Source organism: Typopeltis vanoorti, chromosome 4, assembly GCF_054136105.1.
Source record: "Typopeltis vanoorti isolate ZY-2024b chromosome 4, IOZ_Tvanoo_1.0, whole genome shotgun sequence".
NCBI lineage: Eukaryota > Metazoa > Arthropoda > Arachnida > Uropygi > Thelyphonidae > Typopeltis > Typopeltis vanoorti.
The window spans coordinates 65,017,390-65,041,233 of NC_143552.1; the positions used below are offsets into that span (position 1 = coordinate 65,017,390).

Below are 23,844 nucleotides of genomic sequence, written 5' to 3' on the forward strand. Positions count from 1 at the left end.
ATCTGCTAATTTGTCTCCACGGATGTGGTTTAGCATGTAGAGGCCTCTGTGCAGTGCTAGTCCCACCTCGTCCTCTGCATCGATAAGACCAATGATCTTTTCAGGAGTGATTTCATCTATATTATCGACAAACACGTCGTTCCATTCTGCACTGACGACTCTTGGCCCGTTTTGTCCTGTGAGTATCAGTTGAATGTCTCCGAATGTTTCTATTGCTTTTCGTAGTCTCGCCTCCTCCTCGGGGAAATCTTTTAAGAGATGCAATATAGGTGCATTGGCCTTTGCGTGAGGGAACTTTGTGGGTTCTGAAGTTGACTTTATTTTTCCAACTTCAGCTGGTTTTGGTTTTTTTATATTTACTTCTTCAGGGCTAGCTGGCCTCTTTTGTGTGCTTTCTGCATTGTTGATTTCCATATCTACTGCCTCCGTGTCTTCGTCTATTGTGACTGCAGTGATAGTTCCTTTTTGTTGGTGCTGCTGGTTATTTTCGGTTGCTACATTTGTAGTGGCGGTTTGCTCGGTGGCTGGTTCTTTCTGCCTTTTGTCTTTCCTGCTTGTAGGTTTCTCTATTGGTGTATTCGGCAGTGTTTCAGACGTGGCGGCATGATTCTTTCTTGTTGTTCCCTCATGCGCGGCCTTCAGGGTAGGGAACTCATTCTGTTCTGTGCCAATGACATTTTTTGGCTGTTGCTTCCGTGTTGGGCATAATACTGCCTCCCAATTTTTTGGCCAGGTTTCTGTCCGGACAGGTGTCCACCTTATGGCCGTTAGTGCCGCATTTTAGGCATGCTGACTGGCACTGTGCTACTGTATGGCCCGCTGTTAGGCAGTTCTTGCATATTAACTTCGGGCACTGGGCCCCTAGATGAGTGAGGGCACCGCATCTAAAGCATTGCCTCTTTACCCCCGGGTAACTCACTATTACCCTGGCCGATCCTATCCTGACGAAATTCGGAATTTCCGCCTTCATCATGACGGAAAAGGTGACTTCACCAGATTTCCACTGTGGGATCTCAGCGTCCGTGCCAACTTCGATATCTCGAACAGCTCCCCATTTCTAGAAGACTTTAGTTATGATGTCATTGTCTTCTTTCAAGTATTCAAGCGGAAAACGATCTATTCTTACTCTTTTGACAAAGCTTCCTACCATAAAAGGTTGAAAAATTTTTGCCTCGCACTCGACTCCTTTCAGAAGTTTTTCTTTAGTAGCAGTGTCTTCGCATACAACTTGAAACCTTCCCCCCCATAAGGGGTGAAACCGGAAATATTGTCTGCTCCGACGCAGTCAATAATAGCCCTTGCAAACGTCCTCTGGTGAACACCAGTATCTATTTCGAACCCGAGGGTTCTTTCCCTCGGTAAAACCGAAGACATTATTTAACGAAAGAAAGGAAGAAGACTTTCCAAGGATAGTCTATTCCTATAAAATAGTGGAATGCCGTGTATAGGCCTAAAAAAAAAAAACCACAAAAAGAACAAAGGAATCTTATCAAGGCAGGACTTCAATCGGAGCTCTCTTTTCGGCTCTCCTAAACTGTTGCTGGAATCTGCTGGAAGAGGTTTGAAGAAGGACTGGAACATGGAGCTTTCTCTCAGGGCTGCTGAAAAAGGTCTCTTCAGTGGGAGCCAGGCCCAAGCTGAGATACCAGGCAGAAGCATTTGCAGGTCATCTCTACCTATAGGAGTTGCCAAATGGTGTGCCACCCTTTTTTAATAAATTACTCTGGATTTAGAGAAAGATGTTGAAAGTTTATTTTTCACTTGGTTAGAGTATAATAAATTTAGTTTAATCCTTTATCCAAGTGTGAGCAAACAAAGTTTGCGCCTGAAAGTAGGGCCTGGCTCCCACTGAAGAGACCTCAATAAAGGTCGAAACTAGTCTGGGTAGTGGCCCTTCCCTTAATGCATAACATTAGACATATCCGCAAGGAGATGTGTTTTGCATTATAGGAGATACTGAGACAGGAGTGTTGGTACCTTGCTCCACCTTTGCAATGAGTTGGCCTGGTGTTGTATCACCTTACCCCAGTCCTGAAGATACTTTCAGGTGCAAACTTTGTTTTCTCACACTTGGATAAAGGATTAAACTAAATTTATTATACCCATCACCTGGTTATTTAATGAATGTGGGTAAAGTTCCTGAGGAGTGGTAAGAAGTCAAAATAGTTCTACTACACAAGCATGGTTCTAGGACAGAAGTTTCCAGTTATAAACCAGTCACTATAAATGCGGTTGTAGACAAGGTGTTGGAGAGATTGGTTAGGAATAGAATACAAGATTGGGTTGATGGATATAGTATTCTTTATGATGGTTAGCATGGATTTGCATATGGTAGGTCTTGTATTAGCAATTTATTTGCATTTTATGATAAGGTAACGAGTGTGTTAGATAAGGGAGAATCATATACAGTGATATTCTTGGAATTTGCAAAAGTGTTTGAAAGATTACCACATGATAGTCTGGTTGGCCGAGTGGTTAGTGTATCCACTCTCCAGCCAAAGGGCTGTGGGTTCGAATCCTGCCGTGGGCATGGATGTTTGTGACTGTCTGTGAAAATACTAGTGGTGGTGGTCGGCAGTAGGTGGCATTAGTGTAGTTGAGGTTCGTTGTAGTTGGTGGATTGAGTGATGGAGATAGAGAGTTGTAGAGTAAGCTCTCCCTCGATGAGCTTTTGGACTACCTGGAGGTGTCATGTAATAATAATAATATATCAATAATAATAAGTTGATGCACAAGCTGCAAAGGAAATGGATAGCTTCAGACAGCCAATTGGTGATTGGCTGTCTGAATACTACCAGCAAATTGTGTATGATAGAGCAGTGTCTCAAAAAAAGACGATTAACCAGTAGTGTGCCATAAAGTTCTGTTCTTGGGCTCTTGATGTTTAACTTGTTTATAAACGATATATCGTGTGGACTGACAGGAAATCTTCAGTTATTTGTTGATGATGTAATCTTAGGGAGAATTATAAGTAGCACTGCTGATTTTAATTCCTTTCATGAAGATACTTTGGATTTGGACAAAAGGAGTGGGGAGGGTTGTAGTTTTAATATTAATTAGTGCAAGGTGATGCATTTTGGAGTGCAGAAATATAAGGCTATGTACTATATTGTTGGTGGTTCTGTACTACAGGAAGTGGATAAGATTCAACATTGAGAAGGATCGTTGACAGTAGATTGAAGTTTCGAGAGCAAGTGTTGCAAAGACTGCACATCATAATGCTGATAAGAAGTATTCTAACATGTAGGGATAAGAAGATAGTTGTGCCATTGTATAAAGCACTGGTCAGACCGACTATTGTGCTCAGATTTGGTCACGTGGTTTTCAGTGTGATGAAGAAACATTGCAGAGGGTTCAGAGAAGTGTGACTAAAATGAGTGGACTTTATCAGATTAATCGAGAAGGGATTATAGAAAGAGTAGATGGCAAGAGGGGAAGAAGAACCAAAGGTCATCTCTGGAAGTTATGTAAAAGTGTGGTGAAGAGGGCTACGAGGAGCACATTTTTTTATATCGACAATTGTGATTGAATGGAATATATTACCAGAATATGCTGTTAATGCAGGAAGTGTTTAGGATTTTTAGGATTCAGTATGATAACATGTTGTCAGTTGGAGGATCCTCCCATGATGAATCTGTTGACTTCATCCACAGTGTAATAATAATAATAATAATTATATATTGGGTTTTATCCTTTATCCAAGTGTAAGCAAACAAAGTTTGCACCTGAAGTACTTTCAGAACTGGAGCAACTTGTGGTAAAGGTGTATAAGGTAGTTTCTGAATAGAATGTCGAGTATGAGGAAAGATTGAGAAGATGTAAATTGCAGAGTCTGGTGGAGAGGATGAAGAGGGGAGATATGATAGAGACCTACAAGTTGGTAAGGAGTTGTTATAGGATTAATGATGGAGAAGTTTTACAGTGAATAGTGGAAGATCAGGGAAGAATCAGATGTCATCCCTGGAAACTGTATAAAGAGGGTGTGAGTAGGGGAGTGAGAGGCAGGTTTTTTTTCGTGCAGAGTTGTGAATGATTGGAATGCCTTGCCTGAGAATGTGGTGTCCACAAAGAGTTTGAATGTGTTTAAAACAGGGTATGATGAGCTGTGTGTGTGTGTGTGATAAAAGGACTTCCCAGAGAGTCTTTGATTCCATGAGGTCTTGGGGTGGTAATAATAATAATAATAAGTTCTCATCACTTGCCTTAGTATCTCCCATAATGCAAAGCACATCTCCTTGTGGACATGTATAATTATTATTATTATTATTATTATTATTATTATTCAGGCCTCCATGGAGTCAAAAGACTCATCGTGGGAGGTCCCTAAGAAACACAAAGTCTATCATACCACTCTTTAAACTCATTGACCATTCTCACTCCCACCACTCCATCAGGCAATGCATTCCACGGTTCAACCACCCTCCACCCAAAGAAACCACTCCTCACCCGCTTGCTCACAGTTTCCTTTCGTAACTTCCAGGGATGGCCTCTTGTCATCACTCCTTCCCGCTGTTCAACCAAGTGAAAGAACTCCCCAGTGTCAACCCTGTAACCACCTTTCAACAGTTTAAAAGTCTCAATCATATCACATCTCCTTCTTCTATCCACCAAACTCTGCGATCCACATTCACTCAGCCGATCCTCATAACTATGCTTGTACAGTCCTGAAACCATCTTTGTCATCCATCTTTGTATCCTTTCCATAGTTAATTTATCCCCTTCAAATCTTGAGGGCCAAATCTGAGAACAATAGTCCAAGTGTGGTCTGATCGGAGACTTATACAATGGAATGATAACTCTCTTATCTCTGCAGGTCAGTGTCCTTCTCATAATTGCAGCAATCCTCTTTGTTACCTTCACCACCTTTGCAATATGTCCCTTAAACTTCAGGTTTCTATCAATCATCAACCCCAGATCTCTTGTCTCCCCTACTTCCTCCAGTATAACTCCTCCCATAGAGTATGCAGCATCCCATCGATGTTTCCCAAACCTCAAGACCTTACATTTTGCTGCATTAAACCGACAGACACCCCATTCATTTGCCCATCTATCTAGCTTATTTAAATCCTTTTGCAGGGCTCCCACATCTGCACTATTACTAATAATCCTTTCCAGCTTTGCATCATCCGCAAACAACTGAATATCCCCTTGCAATCCACTGGCAATGTCATTGATATAAAGGTTAAACAATATAGGCCCCAGTACTGATCCCTGTGGGACCCCACTTGTAACGCTCTGCCTCCTTGAAACTGCTCCACCATACACAACTCTCTGATACCTATCAGACAGCCAATCCTGAATCCAGTTGACCAATCTGACATCCAGACCCATGTGCTGCAACTTAAATATCAGCTTATCATGTGACACCCTGTCGAATGCTTTCGCTAAGTCTAAGAAAATTGCAGTATATGCCTTTCCCTCATCTAATGTTCTTGTAACTTTATTATAAAAGGCTGGCATATTGCTAAAACAAGAGCGCCCTTTCACAAATTCATGTTGACTCTCACATATGACATTACCCTCATCTGCCCAATGCTTTATACAGTCCTTCACTACTTTCTCCAACAACTACTGATGACACACAGACTGGCCTATAATTAGACACTTCCAGTCTGTTACCACCCTTATGCAATGGCACTATCTTACCTTTCTTCCATTCCCTGGGCACCTTTGCCGAAGCCAGATTTTCATTGAACAGCCAGGTTAAAGGCACTGTCAGTTCCCTAGCACATTCTCTCAAAACTCGTGGTGAAATACCATCCAGTCCAAAAGCTTTATTGACATCCAGAGTTCTCAGTATCTGAAACAAACTCTGCTCCTGTACCTCTAAACCCCGAACCAGCCCTATCCCTCTAGCATTAAAACTGACTCCTCTAGAATGAAATACTCCAATAAAGTGTTCATTGAACAATCCACTATGTCCTCTGCATCAGTCACTCTATTCCCATTTTTATTCCACATTATCATTCTTCCACAGTCATTTCTCCTCCTACTGGCCAAATAGCTAAAAAATTCCCTAGGATTTTCTTTGGATCTTATTGCCAATCTCTTCTCATATTCCAGTTGCGCTTTCCTTACCACACTAGTCACTCTTCTGTCCTGTGTCTTATATTCTTCATGCATCTTCTCTTCACCTGTCTCCTTATATCTCTTCCATAGCCTCTTTTTTGCATGAAATTCCTGTTTAATATTGTTTGTCATCCACTTTACTCCAAATTGTGTCCTATTGTTCACTCGTGGTATACAACTTACCATTGCTGCTAACAAATATTCTTTCCCAATTTCCCATGCACTAATGATATCCCAGCCTTCCAATTCCTCCCTCCATGAAACTTCCCGAAGTTGACATCTAAGACTATTGTGATCACCTGCATTATAATTCCACATAAGTTCCCGTCTGTTTGATACTCCTGCATGTCTATTCATTTTCCAAGTCAAAACCATATGGTCACTCTCTCCAACTGGTGGGAGAGATGTCAACTCTTCTGATGCTATAACCAAATCCAAAACTCTTGAACCTCTTGTTCCCTCTGTTACATGTTGGCTAAGACATTTGTTCCTCAAGAATTCTAGAAATTCCATTCCCCTATTGCTACATGCATCTTCCTCTCTCCAATTTATACTACTGTAGTTAAAATCTCCCATAACAATAATTCTTCTTGCACTTGCCAAACTTAGCTGTCTAAACATCTCCTGGTCCCTATCCTCTGTGCTCCTGGGTCTGTAGCAACACCCCACTAAATATCCTGTCTTGTCTACCTCTACCTCACACCATACGCTCTCAAAATCATTTGTCTCACTTCCTTCTAAAGCCTCCACTCTTAGAGGACATAGGTCATCACTTATCATAAGCAGTACCCCACCACCACGCTTTCCCCTCCTATCCTGACGAAAAATGCTATACCCAGCGACTTCTATTCCTGTTGTTATATCCCCTTCAGTCAACCACGTCTCAGTGATTGCAATAATTTTTGGCCAGGCTGATGCTATCTGCACCACCAATTCCTCTCCCTTATTCCGGATACTCCTGGCATTAGTATAAAGCATATAAATGCCATTGTTTCTATACCCAGCATTATCCCTTCTAGACTCCAATGGGCTCAGTGTTACCTGACATCGTCTTCCTTCTCCCAAGTATCCATTCCCACAAGAGGCCACCCCTGCTATCGTCCTCCCTGGGACTCACTGACTCATTCAGAAAACAACAATCTTTCCAAATGCCTTCATCCTTTCTCATTCAAATGCAAGCGGTCTCTAGCATAAAGTTCCCTTCTGTCTTCAAATGCCCTCCAAGCATCCACGTATTCCAACCCTCTCTTGTCACACATTCTCGCTATTATGCCATTCAATATCACCGCTCTTCTGCTCAGCTCATCATTATCATACCTAGGCAACACGCACACTATTTTTCCTCTCTCTGTCTTCTTCCGTACAGTCTCAAGCAAAAATCTCATATCTCTCGCTGCCCGACATACATTACCACTGAAGTAATCACAATCATCTCATCCACCCTTTCACCTCTCTTAATTGCCATAGCCACCCTTTCTATTGTTCCTCCTGGCAAACACTCCTCACGCATCCTATCTTGAACACAACGGATCATTGAGTCGCCATACATTACACCTCTTACCATTCCCTCTCTCCTATTGTTTCCATTCTCTCTTTTTCTTTCATTCCCATAGGTCTCTCTCATTCCCTCTCCTCTACTGCTATTCTCTCTTCTACCATTCCCATACCTCCCTCTCCTACTGTTTCCATTCTCTCCTCTTCTAGCACTCCCATACATCTCTCTCATTCCCTCTCTCCTACTGTTTCCATCCTCTCGTCTGCTAGCATTCCCATACCTCTCTCTCATACCCTCTCTTCTACTGTTTCCATTCTCTCCTCTTCTAGTACCCCCCCCCCCCACACACCTCTCACTCATACTCCCTAAATTCTCTCTCTCTCCTACTCTGATTTGCCTTGCATTTATCTCTTCCATTCTCCTAATCCTATCTTTCATACTTCTGCTCTCATTCACAAGACATTCCACCTCCTCTTTCAACTCATCTATCTCCCTCTGCAGGTCAGTCACTCCATATCTAAATTCACTCTCCCAAACAAAACCATCTCCTAAACTTTCACAGTCACTCATACCTTCCACACTATCAACTATTATTTTCTCATTCATATATATCTTTTTTTCATTCTCTCCTATCACACTACTTGTCTTCCTACATTCATTCCCCATTCCTGGAGCAACAAAGTCGGATATCGATATTTCTAATGCACTTATTTCCTCCAACTGCCTGCATTTTGCGCACATATGCTCTCTGTTCTCTTTCACAAGCCACATATCTAATTCTCAAGATGCATACATTCCACAAGTACTGCATGCCACAAAGTCCCTTATGATATTGCTTATAATTGAGTTCTTAAATGGTGGAGGACTTGGCGATACGCCACTTGCGACTGCTGCTGAATCCGCCATCATTCCTTACTGCTGAGTAGCATAATCTTTAATAATTATTCAATTAATAAATTCAGTTAATAAATTAATAAATTAATAAATAAATTCAATTAATAATGCTATGCATTAAGGGAATGGCCACTACCCAGACCAGTTTCGACCTTTATTTAGGTCTTGTCAGTGGGAGCCAGACCCAGATCTTAGATGGTATGGTCATTTAACATGTTCGCTGCCAACTGTGAGTATACTCATAGTTGGTAAACCAGCCACACAAGCCAACTACGAGTATACTCATATGACACTTACCGCCGGCAACGAGATTACCGTACTGACCTTGTAGAAGTGAAATTGCTCGGCATATGGGAACAGACTATGCCGAAGTAGCGTGGCAGCGAAACAGAATGTTTCGCTGCCATGCTACTTCGTTACTCTCTGGCTCTTCTTCCTACTACTTGGTAGGAAGAAGAGCCAGAGGAAGACCAAGATATAGGTGGATTGATAAGGTAAAGAGTGCCTTTGAAGATAGAAATATAAGATATGATAACGTTGGAGTTCTTGACAGGTAACAGATTGGTTTGGAGGAAATTGTAGATAGGAAGTAAGTAATGATGTAAATTTTTCATGTAGTACTATCATATCCTGTATATCCTTTGAGGGTACATGTCAGGAATTTGATGATGATGATGCTGTTATGCACAGTTATTCATTGAGGTCATTTTGATAATTTTCTTTTGTGTATGAACTATGAAATTAAAAAAAAAAAACTTTCAGCAAGATAGTTGTCTTATGGATTTTTGTGCTAGTGGCTTCTGTAGCTCTCTTAAAAGTGCTGCATATCTTTTTTTGAAATGTTTTGGGGAATTATTATTATACTGAATTTTTCTTGATAACAATGAAAAAAGTTAATTGTTAAGAAAATCAATTGGACATTCTTCATAAGAAATAGAATTTTCATACTCTTCCTCTCCTTAGAAACATACTGCACATGGTATGTTTCTAATGATATATGCATTACATTGAATGAATGTTATTTGAAAGTGAGATGGACACGTATAGTTTCACTACAGGAACCGGTTGTCATTTTGGTAGAGGAAAGAGCCAACATATTCATTTTTTTTTTTAACCAACATTTATTGGAATGTTATCTAGGAGAATGGCATTTATAATTTTTGAACTAGAGGCAAGCCAACAGAGTACTTAGGTTTGTGTAAATCAGACATTTATGAAAGTACTGAGGCAAGAATATAATTTTTTCAACATTGTGTGTGAAAGATAGAGAGAGAGAGAAATTTATTTAAATTCTGCAGTTATGGATTTTATTTCAATAATTTAGTAATGTATTGCAGGGAAATAATATAACAATTGTCCATGATCATCTAGAACAACCAGCAGGAGGACTTCCATTGGAAGTTGGAGTTAATATTGTTGAGGTAAGGACTTTTTTTATTATTTATTTATTTTTTTAAAATTTTGCTAGAGTAAGTACTTCTTTAAAATTATGAAGTTAGAAATAGACGCAGATGATATTCTCAGGTGGAATTGAAACTTGAAAGTCTAGAAATCTCTTCTTTGATTTTTATAATTCATGAACTTTGCATGGATCTTCAAGCTTTTTGATACTTAATTGATCTAGGAAAAAAAGGGTGTTCCTGAAAATTCATATTATTTATTTATTTATTTTTATATCATTCGTTCATTATTACTTTTTTTACCCACGTTCATATGCATTATCACAAATCACACATTCATTAAAACAGAAACAAATTAATATTTCTGGGTGGTAAACATTTATTATCATTACATCTTTAAAAAATAAAATCCATAACACTTTATAAGACCATAAAAAAAGCTTATGAAATGTGATATATTCTGTTGCTAGTCAAAATATCATATGGTTTGATAGTAGAGTTACATGAATAGATATAGTTTTCTATTTTCATTTAGTTTCTGCTATTTGATTTCACATTGCAAAGGACAGCAAATTTCTGTTCACATAAAAAAATCAGAGAATGCTTTTTCAACAATATATAGTTCAAAGTTCAAGACATGGGGGGATCCTCAAGGATGAGTGAAATGCTGCTATTTCCATCCTTGCAGATTTATAAAAAATTATATCACAAGCAGAAAAATATCTGGATTATTGAAGGGAATAAATTAACTGTGGAAAGGATACAAAGACGGATGACAAATATGGTTTCAGGACTGTACAAGGATAGTTATGAGGATTGGCTGAGGGAATGTGGACTGCAGAGTTTGCTGGATAGAAGAAGGAGAGGTGATATGATTGAGACTTTTAAACTGTTGAAAGGTGGTTACAGGGTTGACACTGGGGAGTTCTTTCGCTTGGTTGAACAGTGGGAAGGAGTGATGACAAGAGGCCATCCCTGGAAGTTACGAAAGGAAACTGTGAGCAAGAGGGCGAGGCGTGGTTTCTTTGCATGGAGGGTGGTTGAACTGTGGAATGCATTGCCTGATAGAGTGGTGAGAGTGAGAACGGTCAATGAGTTTAAGGAGTGGTATGATAGACTTTGTGTTTCTTAAGGGGGACCTCCCCTCGATGAATCTTGACAGACTTTATTTTCTTAGGAAGGACCTCCCACGATGAGTCTTTTGACTCCATGGAGGCCTGAATAATAATAATAATGAATCACCATACAGCACTCATACTGCTATATGATGAATCACATCATACAACACTCCCTCCCTAAGAATCCATGCTGACCAGCATAAAAAATACGTGGCCGGGTTCTTTTACCTTAACAACAACCCCAGACACACAAATTTGTCTATGATTTGTAGCCTTGGTCTTATTCCCCTTCCCTTTGAGAAATGGAACAATACTTTCCATTCCTTTGGGACTCGCCTTGTTGCCAGATTCATGTTGTGTGTTAAAGGTGCTCTTATCTGATGTACTAAAGGTGTCATAAATTCCATAGAGCATTTCCTCAAGACATACGACAAAATACTATCAAGTCCAATTGCCTTATGAACATCAAATTTCCTTAATTTGTCATATACCTCATGCTCATTCACCATCTGTCCCTCCTCCACCATGCCTTTGACACTCCAGCTCCTCATGATGTTGCCTTCATGAGGATGAAATTCACTAATAAACTGATCATTGCATACTTCAAGTATATCCTTCATATTGGTTTCCAACTTTTCAGCATCTTGAAATGTCATCATTCTTCCACAGTCGTTTTCTTCTACCTGCAATATTGAAAGAATTAGCCAACCAATTCTTAGTTTGATTGGGTACTTTCTTTTCATACTGCACTCATTCTGTCTTTACCAACCAAGGCACCTTCCTGGCCTACTCTTTGTTTCTCTTTATGTAATTGATTATTATCAACATTCATCTTTGGTTGCCTCCACAATGCCTTTTTCTTCCAGATTTCATGCTTAAATTCATTCATCAATTAAAATGGATGAATGAATAATCTTCATTCATCCATTGTAATTGTACTTTGTTTAGCCTTTTCACCTTTGGAATAAACTCAGATGTTGCTGCTATTAAGTAGCTCTAGATCAGTGCCAGAGAAGCATCTTTCTCCTTCCCGCTCAGCTTCTGATTTCCATGCTGTAGCTCCCAGTTGTTTCCTAAGCTGTTCATAATCACTAGCCTTGTAGTTCCACATATAGTCCTTCTTTATAGTAGGTCTCATACAAATGGCCGCAACCCAGGTGATCACTTCGTGGTCACTCTCGCCAACCTCAGGAAGATTAGACTCCATTCACAATCACATCCTCTGGTGATATGATCAGATCCAAGACACTTAACCTTCATGTTGCCTAAGATTATTATGATCATTATTGGTGAAATCACCCATAATGATCACTCTTCACTAAACCAAGTTACCTATACATTTGTTTGTCTCCAACTTCCACATTCCTGGGCCTGTAGCAATACCCCATCAAATATCTCATTCTATCAACCTCACACCATGCTGCTTCTAAACCACTGCCACTCCTTTTCCTTTGCATTTCAACCTTGTGTGGAAATAATTCTCCTGCTATCATCAGCAACACTTCCCCCCCCCCCCCTTCTTACCTTTTCTATCTTCACAAGAAATGTAATATTCCTCCATTTCTATTCCCATCAAGTTGTCATTCTCATCCAATCATGTTTTGCCTATTCCATCTATTTTTTGGCACATAAATTCAATCAATGCAACAATTTCATCTTCCTTATTTCTGATACTCTTGGCATTCGTAAGTAAGCATAACAGTTCATTTCTTGGTGTATAGCCAGTCCTACTATGTTTATTTCTCATATCAAGCCATCCTCCTGTTCATTCTCCCTCCTGGAAAACAGACCTTGTGTACCCTCTCATCCACCACACTTTTATGATAGAATCTCCATACAGTACTCTTCTTGAGTCATTTGCTATCTTTCTCTCCACCGTCTTACATTTTATTCTTTCTCACTCTTCCTTTCGTATCCACAATACATCTGATTTCACTCTATACACACCTCATCTCATTTCTTATCTTAATCATTTTATTCTTGATTTATCATTTGTTCCCACCATTATTTTCTCATTCATACTTTCTTCCATCTCACAGTCATGCCAGCTCTTGCTTTATCAGTCAGGCACACTTCTTCTTCTTCTCTAATTATGCCCATTTTTTACATTTTTAATGATTTCTCTATTCACATTCTCATTCTCACTCATATTCTCAAGCTCACTCTTTTGGCTCTCATTTTTAGTCTTAAATCCATCACTGCCTTTCACTTTATATATTCTTCACATCCAATCCCCAAATTTCATTCAGTCACTGCAGTCTATTAATATAGCACACTTTCTTCAGATCCTCACTCTCTCACTTCTCTTGTTTAATCTCTCAAAAAACACATCTGCCACATTTGCCCATGCATACATATCATACATATTACATTTCCAACAATGAACCATCTTAGTAAAATCCATACCACTCAGCACACTTGATTTTTGTGCTGTGGATCTTGCTGAAGTTCTTACCAGCATTTTTGATTATCCTTCTTTGTACTCCTCCTTACAGTCCTGAAAAAGTACTTCAAACGGAATAACTTCCAAATGCAAACACATCACACCACACTCAATCACAGTCAAATTAGACTAAAATTATGCTAATTTTTTTTTTCTCTGACCTTGTTTTTCAGAACCGTTTGCCTCTCATTTATTTTATAATAAAGTGACAGCAGAATTGGATAAAGCAAATAGTTACACTATGATACTGCTAGACTTTGCAAAAGAATTCGTTAGAATATCACATGAAAACTATTACAAAAGTTGGGGCAAATAGGAATAGATATGAAACAAGCAGGACAGATAGTGGGTGGCTGACAGACAGAAAGAGGCACCAGAGATTGGTATATGGTGTAGTAGAATCTAGGAGAATGAGGGTGACTAGTGGAGTAGTACCTCAGGTTTCTGTACAACTATTCATCAATTTGTATATCAATGATGTAGGGAAAGATTTAAGGAGGGGATATTCAGTTTTTTGTTGATGATGCAAAACTGGGAAGGACAATACTTCATAAAGGTGTCAGTCATCCTGCAGGATGATTTAAATAGATTTTTCCCCATTCATCTTCAAGGCTCACCTTTCCTAATTGGGTTGTGGGGGCAGCAGCTGCAAGAGGAACTTCCAATGGACACAATCCTCTGCCACCAAGCTCAGGTGTTCTGGTGGGATTCCCAAACATGTCCACCCAAGGTTTTGGATGTAATCTATCCAGCAAGTTCTTGGCCTTCCATGTGGCCTCCCACCCTCTGGCTTGGCAAAGAGAGCCTGTTGGGAGAGCCTCTCTTGTGGCATTCTGACCCTTACCAACATAACTGTGATCTCTCAACACGGAGAAGCAGTGGTTGAGTATTGAGGGTTTCCTGAATTGCAGAGCTTCTGACCCCGTTGGGTCTTGTCAGCCCTGCAACCCCTCGAAGGAACCTCATTTCAGCCGCTTGGATTTGTGTCCTCATTCTTTTGGTCATTACCCAACTCTCATCACCATAGGTGAGGATGGAGACATAGACTGTATTGAAGACAGCCAGCTTTGCCTTCTGGCTTAACTCCCACTTCAATACTAACAGAGGTCCAATGCTACATCTTCCAGTTCTGACACACTCACTGCTTCGGTGTGCCTATCAATCCAGTCCATAAATATTATGAAAAGGAGGGGGTGACAGAACACATCCTTGGCAGAGGCCAATGGAAACTGTGAATCTTCAGACTTTGTGCTATTTACCCTGACACAAAACTCCGGGCAGTCATACAGGGATTTAATGGCAGCTAATAGTTGTCCATCCACTCCATACTCCTGTACTACTTGGCAAAGCTTATCCCGAGGAACCTGGTCATATGCCTTCTCCAAGTCCACAAAATATGTGTAGACATTCTTGGCATATTCCCAAGATTTCTCAAAGACTTGCCTTAAAGTGAAGATTTGGTCAGTTGTGCTTCTACCAGGACGAAAGCCACATTGTCCTTCCTGGAGCTTTGACTCAACTATGCTCCTGCACCTTCTTTCCAAGCACGTAGCATATACTTTCCCAGGCAGGCTGAGAAGAGATGCCACGATAGTTGATTCAATCTCTCAGGTCTCCCTTCTTGAAGACAGGTATTATTATGCCTGTCCGCCATTGCTTTGGTGCTCGCCCAGATATCCAAGCAGCCTGACACACTCATCAGCCAGAGAACACCATCTCGATTTAAGGCTTTTAGCATTTCAGGCCGAATTTCATCATCACCAGCAGCCTTGCCCAATTTTAGCAATTTTATTACTAAATGAACCTCTTCTGCTCTGAGACTAGTCATCGCTCCAATCTGCACCTCTTGGATGTCCACAACTGCTGGGCCACCTGGGTTAAGAAGGCTCTCAAGTATTCCCTCCATCTGTGCAGGATATCCTTCTTGGTTGTTAGAAGTGCACCATTAGAGGCCTTAATTGCCCTTGCTGTGCACAATTTCCTCCCTCGAAGGAAGCAGATGGTCTGCCAGAATACTTTGTTTGCATTTGCATAGGATGAGTCTAATTTTTCTCCAAAGGACTCCCAAGCCTTTTGCTATGCTGTCTTTACTACCTCAGCAGCAGCTTTTCAAGCCTCAGAGTACCAGAAACGCATCTCAGGTGACCTGACCATAAGCCATGTTAGGTAGGTCTCCTTTTTTGCCCAGACAGCTTTTTGGATCTCTTGGTTCTACCAAGGTGTCCTTTTCTCACTGCCTGCCGCCACGCCGAGCCGCTTTCTGCCACAGCATGAGGGTACAGAGGCAGTGACAGCTGTTCTGAACAGCTCCCACTCCTCCTCAACATCTGCAGTATGCTTGGGAATCTCTTTGAACCTGGAGGAAATGTCATCTGCAAAATTCTTCCTCACAGCCTCATTTTCCAGTGCCTCCCATTTTACGTGGTATAGCTGCTTAGGCCGATCAGTGTTGATGGTAGCATCTGGTTTCCGAAGCCATCAAGTGCAGACAACAAGATGGTGGTCAGTTGACGGTTCTGCCCCTCTCCTCACACGAATGTCCAGCACTGAGGAAAATAGGTCCTGAGACTGTAAAGAAGTCAATCAGAGACCTTTGTCTAAGTGCATCCCTGTACCAGGTATACTTATGGACTTCTCGGTGCTGGAAGAAGGTATTCATTATGGACAAGCTGTTAGTACAGCAGAAGTCCAATAATTTCAACCCATTCGCGTTAAGGTCAGGATCTCTGTTCCTCCCAACCACACCCCTCCACATCTGGTCATCTGTTCCTACATGTGACAACCGCAGGCTTGTGAGTATCCCCACACTCACCTGAGCAGACATTGTCGGGCTCACACCAGAGTAGTAGAGCTTCCACCCCTTATCCAGGTCGACAGTTCCAGAGCCTCTCCTCTTGGTCGAAGAAAGCCCGACTATTAGTTGGTAATGCTTGGCTTCCTTGACCAGTTCTTTCTTCTTCCCTGTCAGAAAGAGAAAATGTTCCAGTTGCCTAAAACCATAGCCTGGTGCCGTTGTCATTGCCATTTCCATCCTTTTGTAGCACCATTTCTTTGCACTGCCCCTAAACATCTCCCCAAACAGGTAGCAGGCCCATTGATGAAGTTTCCTCTAGCAGAGTGCTGAGGAGTGGTGTCTAAGGGAGACTGTAATATATTTTTCAAATGGTCCCTTTGCCTAAAACCTGAATGCATCTCTTGGTAAACCGCACGACGGATGGTGCATAAGACGAAATGACACAACAAAATAGGAACGATTAACCCCTAGCCTCGAATACTCTAATAGCATTCAGGGGAAGGAGCAAGAAGAGAAGAAATAAAGAAAGAAGCAAGGAAGGAAGAGGAGGAACCAATCTACAGATAATATAACAGATGTATATTACATGAAGTTAGTCATGGTCCAGCATCAGTTACCTCGGGTTTGCCACGCCCATACTCACTAAAGTAAGCCCCCTGAGGTAAATTAATTTAAATAAATTTAAATAATTGGCATTGTGGACAAAGAATAGTGATTGTCAGTTTAATGTTTCATAATGTAAGGTTATACTCTTCAGGTTGAAAAAGTTGCATACCATGTATTTCATTGATGGTACTAGATTGCAGGAAATTGATGAGGCTAGGGACTTAGGAATAATAATGGACAGAGTTTGAAGTTCAGGGGGATATATTGCAAAAGGTGGTAAAATTGCTCAAAGGATTACTTAGATGTTGAAAAACATGCTAACAAGTTATCCATATTTATAAATTTAGGGACACAAAGCACACGTGTTGAAAAGATTATTTTACTAATTATTAATAAAATAACACTTGATGTTTCGATCCCTGTATCGAGGTCATCATCAGAAGGATGCACGCATACAAGGAACCAAGCGACATGCTCTAGCCCTGTATACCGGCAAACTAAATCTCGTAGTTAATTAATCTTTTTCCTAGCCTGACCTCTAGCGATAAAATAAAAAAATAAAATAAAATAAAATAATAATAAAAAATATATATATAAATAAATATAAATAAAAAAATAAAATAAATATAAATATAAATATAAAAATTTTTTATATTTATATTTATTAAAATTAAAATTAAAAATGAATAAAAAATACAACTACAATAAACTGCTAAAATCCTCGTGTATTAATATTCTTCTGGATTTGTACAGTTCTGATTGTTATAATATGATTTCCTTCGGTTGCTGTTGAATGTTACAAACACTTCACCAGGTTGTCTTCTTGTAGTGGGATTTTTCTTCAGCTTGTTTGGGTTGTTATACAGGTTGTAGATGGGTCCTCCACATTCTTGGAATGTTAGGCCATCATTTTTGTTGAGATTTGGGTTATGTTTGAGCATTTCACATGACTCTTTAAATTTCCCCTCAAACCAGGTTTTGGTGCGGTGTGGGGACTTGGTATTTTTCCAATCAATTCTGTGGTATGTTTGGAGTGTGTGGTCAGAAAGGCCGGTTTTTCCTAAATGGAGATATTTAATGTGTCATTTTTTTAAATTTTTTTTTAATTTAAAATTTTTTTATTTATATTTTATTTTTTATTTTATTTTATTTTATTTTATTTTTTATTTTATTTTATTTTTTTATTTTACCGTGAGAGGTTCAGGCCAGGAAAAAGATTAAGTAACTTCGTAGATTTAGTTTACTGGTATACAGAGCTAGAGCATGTAGCTTGGTTCCTTATATGCATGTATCCTTCTGATGATGACCTCGATACAGGAGTCGAAACATCAAGTATCATTTTATTAATAATTAGTAAAATAATCTTTTCAACATGTGTGTTTTTGTGTCCCTAAATTTATAAATATGAATGCTGATCACCGTGTAACCTTAAAAGAAAGAATGCTAACAAGTTAAGCTAGAGAAGTTATTATCCTTCTTTATAAGGTTATGATTCAGCCACATTTTGACAACTGTGCAGATTTGGTCATCTAGATTTCTTGGTAATCACCGGAGAGGATTCAGAGATGATTGACCTAGCTGGTGATAGGTCTGTGGGATGCTCCCTATGAGAATAGGTTGAAGGTTTGTAGGTAACAAAGTTTAGTTGATAGGTGGAAAAGAAGGGACATGATAGAAGCTTATATTAAAGGGGTTTTATAAAATTTACATAAAGGAAAGTTTTCAGTTTGTGACAAACAGAGAGGTAGGGGTCACCCATGGAATATGTGTAAGAGTGTAGTTACCAAGAGTGCAAAGATTAGATTTTTTTTGTGGAGAGTGGTGACTGAGTGAGATGAATTGCCAGAATTAGTTGTGAGTGCCTTGAGAGTGAATTAGTTTATGGATAGGTATGAGGGTTTGTGTGTATAAAAGTTAGTGTGGGTCCCTCACAATGAGTCCATAGACTCGATGGAGATACCATATAATAATAATTTGTATGATTGTCTTTGATGTCAGGTACTGTAGATTTCAGAAACTTGGAGCATGTGGTTAGGATAGGAGGGACCTGTGTTCATAACTCTCACATAGGGAGTGCCAAGACTGTGGTCTGGGCACTCCATATTACTAACTCGGTTTACTTCTAGGCATAACTTGGGAGAGTAAGCTGCAGCAGGATAGTTTGTCAGCTGATTGGGAAGCCTCCATCAGATATGTTAACATCAGGTTTAGTTTTGTGTGTTGTCTGGAGGCCAGCCTGTGGGAAATCTCTTTTACTGCTCTACCCTTATATAGAACAAAAACTGGCTCCCTAGCTCAATAATAAAGTGTGTAGAATATGCTCAGGAAGCTGTCACCTGTATTACATATGGGAAGAAAGGGGAGACAGAAGCTAGGGCCCTACTCTGGAGATGAAATATAGCAGTAGCCACTTAGAGTGATGGTATTTCAGTGAAGGGAGGCTCCCTGTTTCACAAAAAACCACAGGATTGGAACTTGGAATGTTAGAAGTATGAACCAAGGTAAGCTGGAAATAATAAAGATGGAAATGGAGAAGCTGGATATATTGGGAATAAGTGAACTTAGATGGACAGGAATGGGCCATTTTCAGTCAGGGGACTATATGGTGTATTACTCAGGACATGAGACAAGTCAAAAAAATGGAGTATCTTTCTTACTCAGGAAAAAGATGGCTAGGTATGTATTGGGTTATAATCCAGTGAGTGACAGAATCATTTCTCTCAGAGTGAGTGGACATCCATTGAATATGACCATCATTCAGGTTTATGCACCTACTACAGAGGCACCAGAAGAAGACATTGAAGAATTTTCTGGCAAGTTACAAGAAGTGATAGATGTAGCACCAAAGCGAGATTTATGGCTACTTATTGAAGATTGGAATACAAAAGTGGGAGAGACTGAGGAACAAGGAATAACAGGTCGTTTTGGTTTAGGTATTCGTAACACTGCAGGGAAGAGAGTTGAGTTTTGTGCAGAGAATTCTTTGTTTGTTGCTAACACCTGCTTTAAACAACACAGAAGAAGATTGTACACATGAGTATCACCTGATGGACAACACAGAAATCAAATTGACTATATCCTTGGACAAAGAAGATGGAGAAGTGCAATTCAGTCTGTCAAGACTTTTCCAGGTGCAGACTGTGAAACAGACCATGAGTTATTAGTGGCTACGATACATGTGAAACTACGGAAACTGAAAACATCACAAATGTCTAGCAGATATGATCTTGGAAACATACCAGCTGAATACAATATTAGCATACAGAATAGATTCAACACACTCAGTTTATGCGAAAGAGAACCAGATGAACTATGGAAAGAGATTAAAGATATAATTAAAACAGAAGCAAAGAAAAATATTCCTACAGTTTGTAAGAAGAAGTCCAAATGGCTATCAAAAGATGCCATCAAAACTGCTCAGGAAAGGAGGAAAATGAAGGCCACAGGAAATTTGCAGGAAGTATGGCATTTGAATGCAGAGTTTCAATGACAAGCCAGAAGAGACAAGGAAAAATACTTTAACCAGGAATGCCAACAAATAGAAGACCAAAACAAGAAAGGAAAAACAAGAGATCTTTTCAAAAAGATCAGAGAACTAACAGGTAAGTTTAGTGCCAAGGTGACAATATTGAAAAGTAAATACAAAGAATATCTTACAGAAGCTGCAGACATTAAAAAAAGATGGAAAGAGTATACAGAAGACCTTTACAGTCTTCTGTATACTAAATTGACTGAGAAATTTGAAGAACAGAATTATACACAGGAACCAGTACCACTGGAGAGTGAAGTGAGATGTGCACTGCAACAGATATCCAGTAAGAAAGTACCAGGAGGAGATGGAATACCCATTGAGCTGCTCAAAGCCCTGGGAGAAGAGGCAGTTAAAATTTTAGCATCTCTATGTCAGCAAATTTGGATCACAACTACATGGCCTAGGGAATTGAAAAAATCAGTTTATATACCTTTATTGAAGAAAGGCAATGCGAGAGTGTGAAAATTACAGAACTATAGCATTGATTTCTCATGCAAGTAAAGTTTTACTTAAGATCATTCAGAAAAGACTGGAACTATTCATGAAGAGAGAAATGCCAGATGAACAGGCAGGATTTCGAAAAGGCAGAGGAACACGAGATCAAATCGCCAATGTAAGATGGATAATAGAAAGAGCACAGGAATATCACGAGAATGTCTACCTTTGTTTCCTTGACTATAGCAAGGCTTTTGACTCTGTAGATCATGTGAAACTGTGGAATGTGTTAAGAACAATGGGAGTCCCAGAGCATTTCATTATCCTTGTGAGGAATCTTTATTATGAACAAGAAGCTACTGTCTGAACAGATCTTTGAGAAACTGAGTATTTCACAATAGGTAAAGGGGTGCGACAAGGATGTATTTTATCTCCGTACCTGTTTAACTTGTACAGCGAATACATTTTAAGAATGGCAGGGCTGAAAGAGTCTTCAGTTGGACTTAAAATTGATGGAAAAAATATTAATAATTTGAGTTATGCAGACGATACCACTTTGCTAGCAGAATGCAAAGAAGATTTGAAGGAACTTATTATGAAAGTTAAAGAAGAAAGTGCTAAATATGGTCTTAAACTTAACCTCAAAAATACAAGTTATGGCAACATGTGAACTTAATGATTTTGAAGTAGATGGGGAGAAAATGGAAGCAGTTAATAAATTTTGTGTTCCTAGGATCCCGAATTGATAAAGATGGTTATTGTACCAAAGAAGTTAGAAGAAGATTATTACTCAGTAAAAAAGCAATGCCAAATTTAAGCAAGATCTTTAAAGATAAAGATATTAGTCTCACAACAAAAATCAGAATAGTGAAAGCAATGGTATTCCCTGTGGTACTATATGGATGTGAAAGTTGGACCCTAAGAAAGAGTGAAAGAAGGAGGAGAGATGTATTTGAATTATGGGTTTGGAGATGCTTACTAAGAATACCATGGACTGCAAAGCAAACCAATAAATCAGTGATAGACAGAATAAAGCCAGATTGCTCCCTTGAAGCTATGATCATCAAGCAAAAATTGTCATACTTCGGACATATTATGCGAACAAATGACAGTCTGGAGAAGATGATGATGATGCTTGCTAAAGTTGATGGAAGCAGGAGAAGAGGAAGACCAAGAATTAAATGGGTGGATGGAGTTAAAGAAGCAACTGGAGTGTGCTTGGAGGTTCTGAAAGACATGGTCAGGGACAGATCGGAATGGAGATGTATGTTTGTGGAGTCGCCAGGAGTCAGAAATGACTCAATGGATCATAACACACACACACACACACATACATTTCACTGAACAATTCCATACATCTACCAACTAGAGGTAGAGTTGGCATTTCCTCCAACTAGGGAATATATACATTTGAGGCAGCAACACGTTTGCTTTTGTTGGCTGAGTGGATAGCATACTCACTTTCCAATCAATGGGCTGTTGGTTTGAATCCCACTATAAGTGAGAATGTTTGTAAAAGTCTGTTCTTGATGAGTTTGTTTAACTCTTTGAGTTCATAAAGCTTGTCTTTAAAAAATACAATACTCTTATAAATTGCTCATTGATAACTTCAACTACATCTTCTGCAGCAGTTAATTTACTATTGTCATCTTTTCATAGTCATTCTTTCTACTACATGCACATATTGAAAGAACTCATGATTTTTCTCAACTTAATTGGCTAATTTCTTCTCATACTGTGATTTGTTTTCATCTTTAAAAAACTGAATCACCTTCCTGGCCTACTCATTGTACTTTTAATGCAACTTTCTACAAATATTTGTCTTGTTTTGTCTTCTTCTTCTTCTTCCAGGTTGCATGCGTTATCCCTTCATCCATCCATCCACTTTACTCCAACTTTATTTAACATTTTCACCTTTGGAATGCACTTAGATGTAGATGCTGTTAAATATCTTTTGATCAGTGCCAAAGCAGCATCTGACTTTTTTTCATCCAACTCCTGTTTTCATGCTATAGCTCCAAGTTGTCTCCTAAGTTTTTTTAATCATTAGCCTTGTAGTTCTATGTATAGATCATAGATATGAAAGTTCTGAGAAAAATTAGGGTGGCGAACAGATAACATCAATGATAAAACCATATTAAAAACAAATATCACTAAAGCATTTAACCTTATTCAAAAATTTATCATATATAATTTAAGATGGTACGTTCACTTCAACAAAATAGGAGAGGTAAGATAAAATAGGAGGGGAATAGGGGTGCTTAAGGGTCAAAGCTGTAAAACTGAGAGGAGACCTCCACATAGCCTTTAAAGGAATGCAAAGAACCGACCAGGGCTTCTGACCTAATGTCCAATCCTCACCTTCTCATGGTGCACCCCTGTTGGGTATCTACCTGGATAGTGAACGAACGAGGATGGGCTGGCAATTTGGGATTTTGCCGACCAAATTGTATTCCTATTGGTTAAACCAAAATACAAAATGATGGTACAACATGACAAAATTTCATGCCAGCTCGAGCGTTGCCCAGTTAAACAAGGTCCCTGTTGTTTTTGCCAGGAAACCAGGGCGAACAGCGAAAAGTCAGCTACTGGAACAAATCTGAAAACACACCCCAACTCAACATCACCAGAGTTAAAGATCAGTACTATCAACGTAAGAAGCCTGAATGGCAAAGAAATGGAACTAGTGGAGGAATTAGATAAGTACCAGATCCACATAATAGGGGTGACTGAAACAAAAAAGACAAAAACTGGTGAGATCTTTCTGAACAATAAATACAAAATGTTATATTCAGGCAATGAGAATCAAGGAAAAGAAGGAGTAGCCATAGTATTCAACACAAAATATGAGTCTCATCTTCTTCAATGGCATGCAGTGTCAAGTAGAGTGATTTGGGCAAATGTCAGAATGGGGAACTGGACAATGAGACTTATTTGTGCCTATGGTCCCACAAGTTACCATAAGGTGTTTTAACCTTATTAAATAAAAATCTCAGGAGGAAATATAAATGTAGAAAGTATTTTTACCTTTGGGTATAATTATGTTAAAGATACCAAG

At 39.4% G+C, this 23,844-nt stretch overlaps 1 protein-coding gene across 1 annotated transcript in view; it reads left to right on the forward strand.

Moving 5' to 3' along the window:
- The window catches only part of LanA (laminin subunit alpha), a 1,191,635-nt gene that overhangs the window by 571,612 nt on the left and 596,179 nt on the right, over positions 1-23,844 (forward strand). Inside the window, exon 27 of the mRNA XM_090391815.1 lies at positions 9,796-9,879. Within this exon, the coding sequence (XP_090247941.1) occupies positions 9,796-9,879 (84 nt within the window). The remainder of the gene's footprint in view (positions 1-9,795; positions 9,880-23,844) is intronic.